Consider the following 13389-nt stretch of genomic DNA (forward strand, 5'->3'; position numbering starts at 1 on the left):
CAAGCCCTTGGACATAGTCCCTGCTGCCCACAAAACTTAGCATTTACCGAATTACTCGCAACAAGTTCCATTCGACGGGGAATCCTGTCCCAATAGAAAATGGGCCAAATCGGACTATGGGATCAGAAGTTATGACCCAAATTTCTTATGCTCAAAACACGCTAAAAAAGACTCACTCATATTTTAAAATGTTTTTTTTTGCACGAGAAAGGCATCAACACCGCTAGGTGGATTAATCAGGTTTTTTTTTCATAAATTCGATTAACGTTACAAAGCAAACCAATTTGGGAAGTTTAATGCTATATGTTTTCTTACGGAGAAGGACGGAGGTTGTACAAGTACAGCAATTCAAAAGCATCATGGATCCTCCCCCTATCCTCATTGTGGACTGTCGTCCATATATTTTTGTATGCTTTTTTGCGGAAAGTCATCATTTTTGATGGGAAGAAAGTAACAAAACGCCTTCCCCTACCCATAAATCGTCTTGTGGACGTGGACGACCACAAAGAAGAGGCATTCAAAATAAGTTAGTGGTTATGGGATGGTTCAATATTCTGTGACAGTTACGTGCAGTGACGGGAAATGTCATGGTACTTATTTGCTAATATTTTTTTTCAAAAGTTATTTACAATTTTTGTTTCATACATATTTGTCCCATGTTTGCTGGGATTTCGTGGGACGTGGGACAGTTATGCGCATAACGAATTAGTGTCAAATGACATTAATGTCATGATTCTGGGACATTTTGACGTAGAACTACGTCTGTCTTTTCTATATTGGGATACACTTTACGTTTTCGAAAAATCAAAAAACGTCACGAAAATTTGATAGACTTTGATCGTTAATATCTCAGCCGTTTCTCGATGGATTTTCAATTTTCTTGGACCATTCGATCAAGGAAGAGTCAACGCTTCATAACCGATGTACACTGAAGTCATTTTTTACGCGGTTTTTGTACACGATTCGCTTTTTATGCGATTTGTTTTCACTAGAATTTCGGGATTTCCATGGCTCATTCAGACACATTTTGGGATTTACGCGGTTTTTTACGTTGTTTTAATTCACGCGGCTCACATCCTCCGCGTAAAAACCGACTCCAGTGTGTTACAATATTTAGGTATGATAATATTTAGTATTGAAAACTTGCTAACAGTTTAGCAATAATAATAATATTTAGCAGTTTAGGTTTCGGTGAATCAGTCAATCTCATAAGTGTATCGCAAGCTTCTTCTTCTTCTTCTTTTCAAAGTAATCAATTATCATTGTTTTAGTTATTGATTGGAAGCTTTATATGCCCGATATTGCATGAGTATTGAGTATGTATCTTGTGTGACAAATACAATGAATACACAATGCTCGGTGTGTCGAGAATGTTTCCCACCCGAAAATATCCTAGATAGGATAGAGAATCGAACTCGCCATCTCCGGTTTCTGAACCTTTGTTCGCAAGGCTAACTGGAGACCTCAAGCCAGCATAGAAGTCAAATTAATGCAACTTACAGGGATGCACCAGCTGGTGCAGTTCGTTTCAGCTAACTTACACGCGCGTTTTCTCTCAAAACCTTGGGGGCGTTTGACGGCTTCTTCTCGCTTACGTCTATGGATGCCAGTAGAGAAGCTCGGAATCTTCTTCACTGCTGCAGTGGATGTGTTCTGGGAAACTTTCTTCGGTTCTTTTTTGCAGATTCCTAGGGGTCCAAAGTCCGACGCAACTCACATGAAGGAATAATAATTATAATCAAACTTATTTATCGCGTCTACTCTGACTTCCTCCATAGGAAGACCAAACGCCATTATCAGCCCAGCTTTCACGACGTGATTTTCTGTAACGAGCCACCGGGGCTTTAGACTGAGAAATCATAAAATGAGTACTAATTTGCTCTGACCCCAACATCTTGATAATTATATCTATGACCAGAGTCAATCTCAGGAGCGCAGGATAAATCTAGACCAACATTTGAAAAGGGCGTAACAGTCAAAATTTATTCCTTCTGATTCTTTGTCAGCTATATTTGTAGACGAAAAATCAGAAAGAATAAATTTTGGCTGTTACACCCTTTTCAAATGTTGGTCTAGAAATAACGAAAACAGATTCAACCTGGGCTTGAAAAACGCATGCTTTGGTTTCTCTCATCGAACAGAAAAGTCGAAAACCTGTCCATTACATACAGCCACGTAGTTCAACGTCACCTTTTCGTACAACCCGATTGGGCTGCACCTTTGAGTTTTTTTTTTAAACTTCGCTCTCATGCTTCAAAATTTGTATTTAGATCAATCTGTTTGACAAAGTACTTGGATCTAAAAGATCCTAAAGCATTAAATGTTAATAAAAAAATCCGAATAGGAAATAACTTTTGAAAAAAGATACAAGCAAATTAGTAATCGCAATCCCATGACATTTTTTACGTGTATTGCTTTTTCAAAAACATAAGAATAATATATTCTCGAAAAATGTGAATATTCATTGTGAAAGAATGCTCCATTGATTATGATTATGATTAGAGAATGCCTCAAACCACTTAAGCCCCGACGTAAACGATAAAATTTGACAGGAAATATATTAGCGAACTGTCAAATCCTGCTGTTACCGTCGCCGTTGTGCTGCATTGTATTGGGGATTTTATTCATTTACCCCTTTGAAAAGTTAATTAATTGAGCTTAAAAAATGATGCTAAATGAAGTCGAAATTATTACCAATAAATGTATTTTGACCATACATTTTGAGCTCATAGTCCAAACAGAACCAATTTGAATAGGAAACGATGTGACTGGATTCCCCGTCGAATGTAACTTGTTGCTAGAAAATCGGATACAAATAAGTGTCTAAATGGCGATTGAGATTTTTCTGCGCACACACATACAGACATCACCTCAACTTGTCGAGCTGAGTTAGTTGGTATATAACACTAGGGGTCTCCGGGCCTTCTATCAAACATTCGTTTTTAGAGTGAACATTGACCTTGGAGTACGAGAGCGGCAAAAACACGGTAAAAATCCAGATTAATCCACCTTGCGGTGATGGTGCCTTTCTCGTGCATTTTAAAACTAGTATTTTGGACATAATTTTTGATCCCATGGTCCGATCTGGCTCATTTTCAATAGGACAGGATTCCCGAGCAGCACAAGTCTGACAAAAATGGTTGCAGTAACCTGATTGTGACTGAATCTGGTCACATATGGGTTGTAGTAACCTAGATGAAACATGTGTGCTGCTAGGGTTCTGCGTTGAATCGAACCTATTGCGATTAAATTGGTTTAGGGTAAGTGCAACAAAAGTTAGCTACTTGGAGTACGAGAAAGGCAAAAACAAATGAAAAAGAAAATCAGATAGACTTAACTCTGCTAATTGCAAATACTGGCAAGAAAAAAAAGAACCCGGGGAACATTGAGGAAAAAAAGTTCTTCACTATCAAAGTTGTAATTAGCGTTGTTTTTGAGAAATTTTATTGAATCCGTATTTTTTTAAATTTTTTTTTCACACTGTACCCATTAGTTTTTGCACACCATTTTAAAGCTTATATATAGTCGGGCCGGCACCAAACCGAACCGCGCGAGTGGGACTCGCGATGCGACGCCAGTCGCGACAATTTGAATAATGTTGTTAGTAGTGCGCATCATGCGCGCAATGATGCTCTATCATGCGCACTAATTGAAATGAGTTGCGACATTGTATAACTGCAGATATTTCAATTTTATTAAAAATAATTTTTCGATTTTTTGCCGTACACGGAATAATTACCTTTCTAACGATGTATTAACACTTTAACAGTATGTACATTCAAAGTTAATTGCCTATATGCCGGGTATTAAGCCACCCGGAGTGGAAATTCATTACTATGTCTGAAATTCGATTATGCATATGTACAAGATGTGATAGATTTAGTTCGGAAAAGGTATTGGAGGGTAACCGATCCTTTTGTGGGCTTTGATCCCACTACCCCAGTACGCTAGACATATGCTTTCCCTACTAAGCTACGAAGAAACTCCGTCGTCCTCCGCAGCTTAGCGGATACCGTGACCTGCCCTAATTCCGCGCATCGCCTAATACCGTGTTTTTTATCAACTTATCATTTTATCATGGAAACCGTATTATTTGGTGAAATGTTCAAACACATTATGTTTGAACATTTCACCAAATAATGTGATGTCCATGATAGCCAGGTTCTGATTTTTTATGAAAACCACGGTATTAGGCGATGCGCGGAATTAGGGCAGGTCACGGTACTGATGAAACCAAATTCGTCTGGGGCCTTGTGCTGGGAATTTGGTTTCATCAGTACCCACTAAATTTTTTTTTTAAATAGTTGAAAAAAAATCGGAAATGTTTGCTGAATTTTTTACTCACTTCTGACTTTGACACCTTATATCTCTGGAGGTAGTGCACCTAGTGACAACAAATTTAGTATTTCTCTTAATTAGAGTATTGACAATGGAGAGAAAATGTTTAAAAATGATTTGGAAGATATTACATTTTCGATTAATGACTGCCCGAGATCCTATAGTGTGCTGTCGTCAAAAAATTTCGTCATTTGAGTTCGTGTTACATAGATTTCTTGGAAATGCTTACATACTAAGTAATGTACTGTAGTACTAAGTCCCTGTATGGATTTGTCATCATGCTAAAAACATCATAACAGGACTTTCATTTGTAATAAATTGTTTTAATAAATATCAATAAATAAATAATGTAATAAATAATAACAAATTCATGCACTCGAACCGACACAACAGAATGTCAATGATTCAGCTACCTTTTTCGAAAAGTGTATGCTAGTCATGGTTTAATCTCGGTCAATTAGAAATATATAGGACAGAAAGAAAGAAATCGTCTTATAGTCCAGTCAGTTCAGTCAATTTTCAAATTCAGTCGCAATCGTATGTCGTGTTCCGCAGTAAGCGTCACGGTCAAGGTCTGTTTACAAAAGAAAAATCAATCTTCCGCACTAATCGGCTTTGGAAGCTCGCTCAGCGAGAACGCATCGCTCTTTAGCTGCGGCACATCCGGCAGTGGATTACGCTTCTTCGACTTGGCCACGTTGAACATCACCCAGTTGTCCGGTCTGCGCGGGGTAGAGAATAATCAGGGGGTTATTACGGAAATTCATGTTCTTTGGATAAAGGGCAACTTACCGTTCGATACTAGTTAGTAGGACGAAGGGAACCAGCGCTATTCCCGGTTGTCGTCGGTCGTTGTGTCCACCATGTCCGTCGATAGTCGTCGTCGTCGTCGTCGGGCGTTTCGAGGTCGGTCTACGTCTTCGGTGGTGGGGTCGTTGCGTTCGCTGGGTTGTCTGGTCTGGTGGTTTTGTTAAGACTGGCGTCGGTGTCTCGGTTTCGTCCGAAGGCAGTATCGATTCTATGGGGTCCGTTCGGTCCGGTGTTCGGGGGTGAACGTCTTGGAAGTCAAGTAGGTTGGCTAGTTGGTCAAGCGAGTTGGGGTCGGTGGTGTTGGGGTCGTCGTCGTATTCGTCATAGTAGGTGTGTCCTTTGGTTGTCTTGGCGAAGTTCGGTTTGTTCGTTAAATGGTCCAGAAGGTCGTTGGGTTCATTGTGGTCTGTAGAGTCAGTCTTGAGGGTCGTCGTTTTGTCTAGGTCACTGTCAGGTAAGTCTTCGAAGTGCTTCGTCGTAATACGTTTTTGGTTTGTTTTTATCGTTTCGAAGTCCGTATGAGTATATGCGTTCGTGGTGTCAATAGTAGCAAGTTTGTTATCAGTAAACGTGGAAGTCAGTCGATCGTAAGTTTGTTCTTGTTTTGGTTGGTACTCGTTCTGTAGTTTCTGTTCGTTTTTGTACGTGTGTTGTTCAATATTTGTATTATCTGTACCGTCGTTGTCGGTCGTATCTTCAGTTTCAAAAGATTTGTAAAAGTTAAGTAAAGGTTCCGTTTTGTTGAGTTCTTTGTAATTGTACAGTTTATCTTTGTTGTCAATAGTCTGATTGTTGTCTTTTAGATTTATCACGTTCAGATCGCTCGCATCAGTCAATTCTGTTTCCGAATACATAAAGTCTACTTTGTCTGTCACATTGTCAGTTCGATGTAGAGTAATGTCTTTTGTCCTAGTGTTGTATATTTTGTCCTTTTGAGATACAGTCTGATAGATGTCAGGTAGCTGGTCCTGTTCAGTATTGTCAAGTTCAAGATTGTCTTTTGCAAGAGAGCTATGATCGTCTTCTTTCGTACTGCTTTCATTGGTGATGTCTACGATAGTATCGTCTTCAGTTGAAAAAGTCGTCTTGATTAGCTTCGCTTTTGTATTGGTAATGTCCTCGTGGTCCATCATGGGTCCAATGTCGTGTACATCATGGTTATGAGTAGTTTTGTCTAAGTCTATGTACTGTACTGTCCGTTTCTCTCCAGTTTGGTCAACATCGTGGTCATTGTTCGTTAGCGCGTTTTGTTTAAATAGGTCAGTAGTCTCATTAGTATATTCAGAATCAGAAGTCAGTTTTGTAGTGTGGTAGTCGTTTGTCTTCGTCTTCGTAACGGTAAGGTCAAGTTTGTCGGTCACTTCCGTATCACCGTGCGTTTCTTTGTCATGGTCTATGTAGGGTCCAACGTATTGGTCCAATTCATCGTCAGTCTCTTCCATTGGCGTTTGATAACGTTCGGCGTATCGTACGAGTATGAGATTTGTTCGTGGCCATAGTGTCACGTCAGTCGATGGTCGTATCGTGTAGTTGTAGGCGTGCGGTTCTTGAGCATTATAGTGACTGTAATTTCGGTACGTTCCGTCGCCGTAGGTCTTCTTCAAGGGTTCGTATTTGTTCTGTTCGGGTCGCAGGTAGCCGTCGTGTTCGTGAATGTTCAGCGTATCTTGTCGATTGGCGTCGGGTACGTCGTAGTCGTAGTCTCGGATAAGCATAGAGGAAACGATACGAGAAGGTAAGAGGTCTTTGCGAGCCATCGATAGAAGTTGTTTCTGTGGTTTCCGATGACTAGTCTTTTTCTGAGAGAAGATAGGCGAAGGGACAGATGATTGTTGGTGGATAGGCCTTGAAGAAGAGAACTGAGGTCTAGGGTCGACAGAAAAGACAGACTGAGAGGCAGATGAAGAAGAAGGATTTATAGGCTTTTGAAGGAAAACATTAGAGTTTAGACCAGATGAAGAAGGCACAGATGTAGAAGGTGAAGGCGATAGAAAGATAGGCTTGTCGTTTGGTCTTACATTGTTTATTACTACTAGTCCAGGTCTTTGAAAAACGGTCTGAGTTTGTTGTTGAATTGGTCGTCTAGTCGTTTGTCTATTGCGTACTTGATCATTGTCAAAGTCAGCGCTGATGATCTTGTTGGAAAGTATTCTTTTGGGGGTTGTTCGTCTGTTAGTGGGTCGTCGAGTGTCGAGTCCATAAGGGTTGTACGTCGTCACTGGTGGATTGTAGCAATTGTAAACACAGTATGGTGGTTGTGGTGGTGGTTCAGGTTCTTCAGTCGTGTAGTAACCTCCGTAGTATGGGTTTGGGGGTGGGTCAGTCGCTGGTCCGTAACTTGAGTCGTAGCCGTATCCGGGTTTAACGAATACGGGTGGGTCAGCGTCAGTATTGTAGTCGTAGTTGTTAACGTCGTCGTAGTCAGAGGGTGGTGCCGGAGCAGGTGCCCCGTAGTAGCCGCTTCGAAGTGCGTTGTTGTTGTTTTTAGGAAGTAGCGTAGCATTGTCTTCTTTTGTAAACAGTTTCGATAGATGCAAGTCACGTTTTGTCAAAGAATGTTCAACATCTTCATCGTCGGTTCCGTTGTCGATAGCGTCACGTTTCAAACTGAAGTCTACATTGTTGATGATTAGGTTTGTCGCAGGCGTTGGCCGTAGTCTTGGCGTAGTTTTTCTCGTTGGTTTTCTTTTCGGTACAGCGGTCGTTCCTGTCAAATCCAGTTTGTTGTCTATCACAGTAGATTGCGTAGGAAAGGGATCTTTCTGTGGAGCAGGTTTAGGGGGATTTGGCTTTGGAGAGGTCGGTCGAGCAGTGTTTAGGTTAAAGTCAAGCTTATTGTTTACTACTGTTGTCGATGGTCTAGGAGAGTTCAGTACGATCTGTCCGTTCGAAGGTATCTGGTGTCCTGTACTGCCGTTTGGAATAAAGTCGACTTTGTTTATGATGTTAGCGTTCTTCATGGGTTTCCGGGTCGTACTAGTTGAGAAAAATGTTTGTGCTGCAATCAAGTCGTTGTCACTTTGTTCGGCGTTTGGCTCGTCGTTGGGTCTCGAGAAAGGGTCTCGTTCGGTCCACGGTTCTAGGTCAATGGGTGACATCAGTTTCGAGTCGCAAGGTAATCGTTCGTTCTGTACGACGTCAGCTGGCAAAAATACGTGAGGTTGTAGCGTTCCACCTCCAAGTGCCCGACAAAGTACTTGCGAGAAGGCAACTTGGCGGATGGATTCCAACTGCGCTGGTGTGAACGAGGACTCGAACCCAGGGTTCTCGTACCAGAACCGATCCCCTTTACGAAGATTGCCAAACTGTTGGGCAATGATACAGGAAAAGGTAGGTCCTACGATACCTCCCACGACCGGACGTTCGGCAAGACCACCGACAAACAGATCAATATCATCAACTGAGCGATAAGCTTTACGAAGTCGCAAGGCCGATGCTGGGCCCATAACGCGATCCAAGTCCGACCAATCCTTGATGGGAGTCAACCCGCAAGGTATTCGCCAGTTGACGTAAGGCTGTATTCCATGATCGCGACCCCTCTGTATATTGATCGCTGCCAAGTCCAATCCGAATGGGAAACCTGCAAAAAAGCGAACCAACCATTATAAAAAACAATCCCCATCCAAATTGTTGGGTTCCGACATTACTTCTAGTCTGAAATAGATGATTCGTTAACTCCGCGGTGATGAACTCATCACGCTTCAGTGCACGTTGGTTGACCATCCCTCGCACTAACCGATGCAAGGACCCTGGGCCACCAAGATCTCCTTCGGCGCTTTCCTCGTGCAGCGTCACGTTGTTCGGTATGAACCGGTGATGTCTGTCGGCTCGCATGTATGACCCCTGGATTAACGAGTGTCCGAATCGGAACGCTGCTGACGAGAATTCGTTCGCCACCGTGGGATTCACGTTCGAATCGTATCCCGTGTAGAATCCACTCGTTTCCAGGTCGAGGTCGAACAAATGGCACACCTCTTTGCCTAGAACGATTGGAAGGAACTCACGGTAGGTGATGTGTTGGAACATGGCTCCAACGATTCGACGGGTTTCCTGGTACAGCTTTTCATCGCTCCAGTGCGGATTGATGTCCGAGAGCTGAGTGGTGATTTGGTTGTGCTCGTTGACCCAGACCATGTGGAGCATAAGCAGTCCAGGTTGTTCGCCGCTTCGAGCATCTCCAGGACGGATGCACTGGTTGGCGAGCGCCGCCCGAAAGCATACGTCTTCACTGGGCGGTCCCCTTCCAAACAGAAGCATGCCATTGCGGAAGATCCGTGCGTTGTCCGAGGTTCGCGGATTGCTCGAATAGATTGGCGAGGCGTCGATGTACGACGTGACCTGGTTGGTTTGCTCGCGCCAGGATAGCAGACAGTCACGTCGCTGGGCCGGTGCAGATCGGAGGAACTCCAGACAGCGAACGCCCAGCGGCGACAGCCACGGATCGTCCAGTGGCACCTTGATGGGCAGACAGGACGGATGGAGACCTTCGTCATTGCGCCCGCAGCACCGTGGGGTTGAACCGTTGAGACTGCGGGGTTGGGCGGTTGCCGTTAGGTCATGATCAAGTAGCTGACCCCACAGGGCCAGCATCATTGTGACGGGGGCTTCCTCCTGGCGGGCTCCGTGCACTACCAGGCTGACGAAGCGTGCCGATGGGAGAGGTGCGTTGGCAATGGTTCGCCTGGAAATGAGGCCGAGAAGGAAGATGTGGTTAAGGTATTGCGGTTTAAAACGATTGCGTAAATAATAAAGATTCTCGAGTAGAAACTAATCAAAAGGTAGGCATTTATCCTGTTAGAGACTATCGTTTTTACCGATAGTTCATTTACTTAAATACGACCCTTATTGAGTTCAAAGACCTGTTGGAGGCAACGAAGGGACTTTTAGCATCTTTATGAAGTTCTTGTACATTAGATTTCTAACCTAAAGCCATATTTGATCTAGACAAAGTTTCAAAATCTATAGTAGAGCTGGAAATAATGATTTTCACGAAGCTACTTCAATCTGTCTTCGTTCAAAATATTTAACATATGCCATTGTAGCTGAGAATGCTCTCTGAAACAACAAAAATATAATCCTTGGTTATATTAACGATCGTCGCTGAAATTGTAAACAAATTCAATTGATTCAATCATTTCAGAAAAAGTCTAAAAAGTAGAGTCGATTATGATTGTGCAGAACAAAATAGAGCCTACTAGGATTGAAGTGTGTATAAAACTGACAGATAAAAATAATGTTTTTTTTGCGAAACCAAGGCATATTTACCGGTACTAATCATTTTTTAGCACGGAGAATCATAAGACATTCGTGTTATAAATTCGCTTGGCCAAATTATTTTAGCTTCTGTGATAAAAATATTTACAGTCAATTATATTTCGATCACCCAGTATCGGATCAGTGTTTTGCGACATCTCAGTTTAGTTTTTTTTTAAATTCGCACACCCAAAACACAATTCTGACAATTCTTGTATAAAATCTTGGCATATACAATTCCGTGAGCTTTTTATACAGATATTGTATCAAAATAATACAAATCTTTTAGATTTCAATACAACAATTGTTTTAAAATCTTCCGAAATCGTATATGCTTTATTATTATACAGTTTTTGTATGGTTCTGATGCAGAACTGTATTCAAAATTGCCATCCTCTGGTTGGGTGTAGTCTTGAAGCATTTAAAAGATTAAAAATATTCAAAAGCTTACTAGTTAAAAACTCGGCGGCCGGTGGCTCAAATATTGATTGAAACTTAGTTCAAATACAAAAACTTTTCACGCCAAACATCTTTATAAGCATGATCAAACTTAATAAATTAGAAGCACTAAAGATATTATTTTAAGAATATTTACTCTGTGATGGTCAAATATGTTTTGTCTTGAAATACCTCTTAGATAGATATTTCATCTAAAAGTCTGTCCAATGAAAACATTTTAGCTCAACTGCAATTTTGACTTGACTGGAAATCATCAGTCTAAGTTCAATAGTTAGTTCAATTTAAAGTTTAGTTCAGAATAGAAGACTAAAAGTTGTTTTTTGCCTGTCATAATTACAAAGAGGTTATTATTTTTGACTGAAATTCATTTTCCGGCCTTAAAATATTTCATTTTATGTAGGCACAGAAACCTTAATCTGCCACAGTCCTAACATATCACTTCCTCCTAAACTACCCATTCCCGGTCACTTATGAAAGATAGAAAAAAATCACTCACCTGATCGCCTCCACTCCGTCCGCGTACTCCGGTGCCAGAAACCGATGGAACGGCATCTGCGCCGAGCCCCAGCGAGGCCTGCGCCGGTTGTTGCACGTCCCATCGTGCGTCCGATAGCGCCGGCTTGCCGGAACGCACGGCGGTGGTTCCCTCGAGGGGCACATCCCCTCCAGCGGGGTCCGCTTGAGCGAGATCTTCGGCGGCACCTGCCGTCCAAGGGCCACATACTCGACGTCGGTGCTATAGGGCAGGATTCACAAATCGTATACGTTTTCAATTTGAATTTCATTCTGAACGGGCACGCCCGGGTTCACAGCACACTTGTTAGGTAATGTCACTTTCGAAACCGTGATCGGTTCGATAATTCAGTTTTGCTTTCATTTTGATTGATTGGCGCAAACGCAAAGTTCAAACGGAACGGATTTCACTTTCTTCTTCTGCTGCTGTTGAGTGATGGTGCAATAGAGAAAGTTCAGCACACTCGAACACACCCGTTTGGTCAGAGTCACTTAACCCCGTTCTTCTTTCAACACTTTTGGCTCAAGACGATAGGGAAAGGCCAGATGGGGGCTTTTGGTGCGCCACCAAGAAAGCGCAAGTGAAGACTGACGAGCTCAACAGACTCGGGTATTGTATTTATAAAGTAGACGGCGGCGGTTGTACCGCTGCTCGTGATCCCTCTCTTACTGTCTGCGGCGAGATCTTCCCATGGGGCCACCATCACCACCACCGCCATCACCACTTGAACCGTCCGCGCCAGATTCGAATGCGCATCATCGAAATAACCGTTCGTTGGGGTGCACATGTGGGTTCTCTGAACGGGAGTTACGAGACTGAACCGAACGGGTTTGGTGTGGATGGTTGGTGGGGTGGAACTCGATGGGAAGCTTCATGCCATGTGCAGATGTTCATTGAGGCACGCGATCTTGCGGAACTGCCTCAAGATCACCCGAAGGATAGTGTTGGGATAGATTTGTGCGGGTGAAATTCATATTATCAAGAACTGAGAACTGAGTTGTTGATTTTAATTCAATTTTTGTTTCGAATGTTTGTGCTAAATTAATTTGACCGGTGTTTGTAATTGTGATTAGTTCCACCGATAATAGCATTAGTTTTTCAAATCAATAGTGACATGATTTTATCACGCATTCATTGATTTCTTTACGGTTTGCAGATTTTATTATCATGATCAACCATTGGTGCATGCAGAATTGATATATTAATACTTTAGCACTCAAGTGATACTTTCAATTTTAAGGAATATTGAGTGAAAAAGGTAACCAAATGTAATACATATAATATGATCACATAAATATTATTACAGTGAGTAGGTTGCTTGTGTAATGCATCGACAGAGAAATTTCAGCAAAACAGGATAAACCAATAGTGGAGCATGGTTAAGGTTTTTAAAAGTTTCAAGATATCTATAAGGGTCAATAAAAAAAGTTTATGAGGTATTTTGGCAGTATTTCCGACCTATTGCAATTTGTATGAACTTCAAATGAACTTAACCATGTCCCACCCACGACTTTTGAAAAGTATTTCTATGGGAAGGAATCACTTTTCAAAAAAATGCTAGAACAAAAGTTATTTGCCATGCTAAAATTAGTGGAAAACGAAAAGATGTTTTTGATTGTAAATCAATAGTTAATTGATTTGCAGTTAATTGGAACCATAGAGATGTTTTTTGTAGTTGAAACAATTCATTGAAGGTAGGAAGGTGCAAAATTTGATAGTTCTCTACAGACACCATGGGCGGGAGAGGGTTAAGGAGTCCAAGAAATCATTATGGAACACAAAACGTTTCTACTGGAAAGTACCTAGACTCCTAACAACATACATCAAAATATCGGAGCTGTTGGAATATTAGTTACGGTATTTTTCATTTGTTTTCCTATAGTTGCAAATTCATTTCATATGAGTTTCTTAAGGTTTTCATCGACTAAAACCAAACCGTGTAAAAAAAACCTGGGTAATAGGAATTAGCAGCAGCAGAACACCAGTAAAGTTAGGCCAAATGTTTCAAAATACGG

The 13389-nt window shown here is 41.7% G+C and overlaps 1 protein-coding gene across 1 annotated transcript in view; it reads right to left on the reverse strand.

Annotated features, from left to right (window-relative positions):
• Nucleotides 1-4640: 4640 nt before the first annotated feature.
• The window catches only part of LOC134223854 (uncharacterized), a 132665-nt gene continuing 123916 nt past the window's right edge, over nt 4641-13389 (reverse strand). Inside the window, exons 4-7 of the mRNA XM_062703073.1 lie at nt 11357-11596; nt 8796-9829; nt 5131-8728; nt 4641-5060 (exon numbers count right to left, since the gene is read on the reverse strand). Coding sequence (XP_062559057.1) covers nt 4931-5060; nt 5131-8728; nt 8796-9829; nt 11357-11596 — 5002 coding nt within the window. The 3' untranslated portion in view covers nt 4641-4930. The remainder of the gene's footprint in view (nt 5061-5130; nt 8729-8795; nt 9830-11356; nt 11597-13389) is intronic.

This window comes from Armigeres subalbatus, chromosome 1, assembly GCF_024139115.2.
Source record: "Armigeres subalbatus isolate Guangzhou_Male chromosome 1, GZ_Asu_2, whole genome shotgun sequence".
In the NCBI taxonomy this organism is placed as follows: Eukaryota; Metazoa; Arthropoda; class Insecta; order Diptera; family Culicidae; genus Armigeres; species Armigeres subalbatus.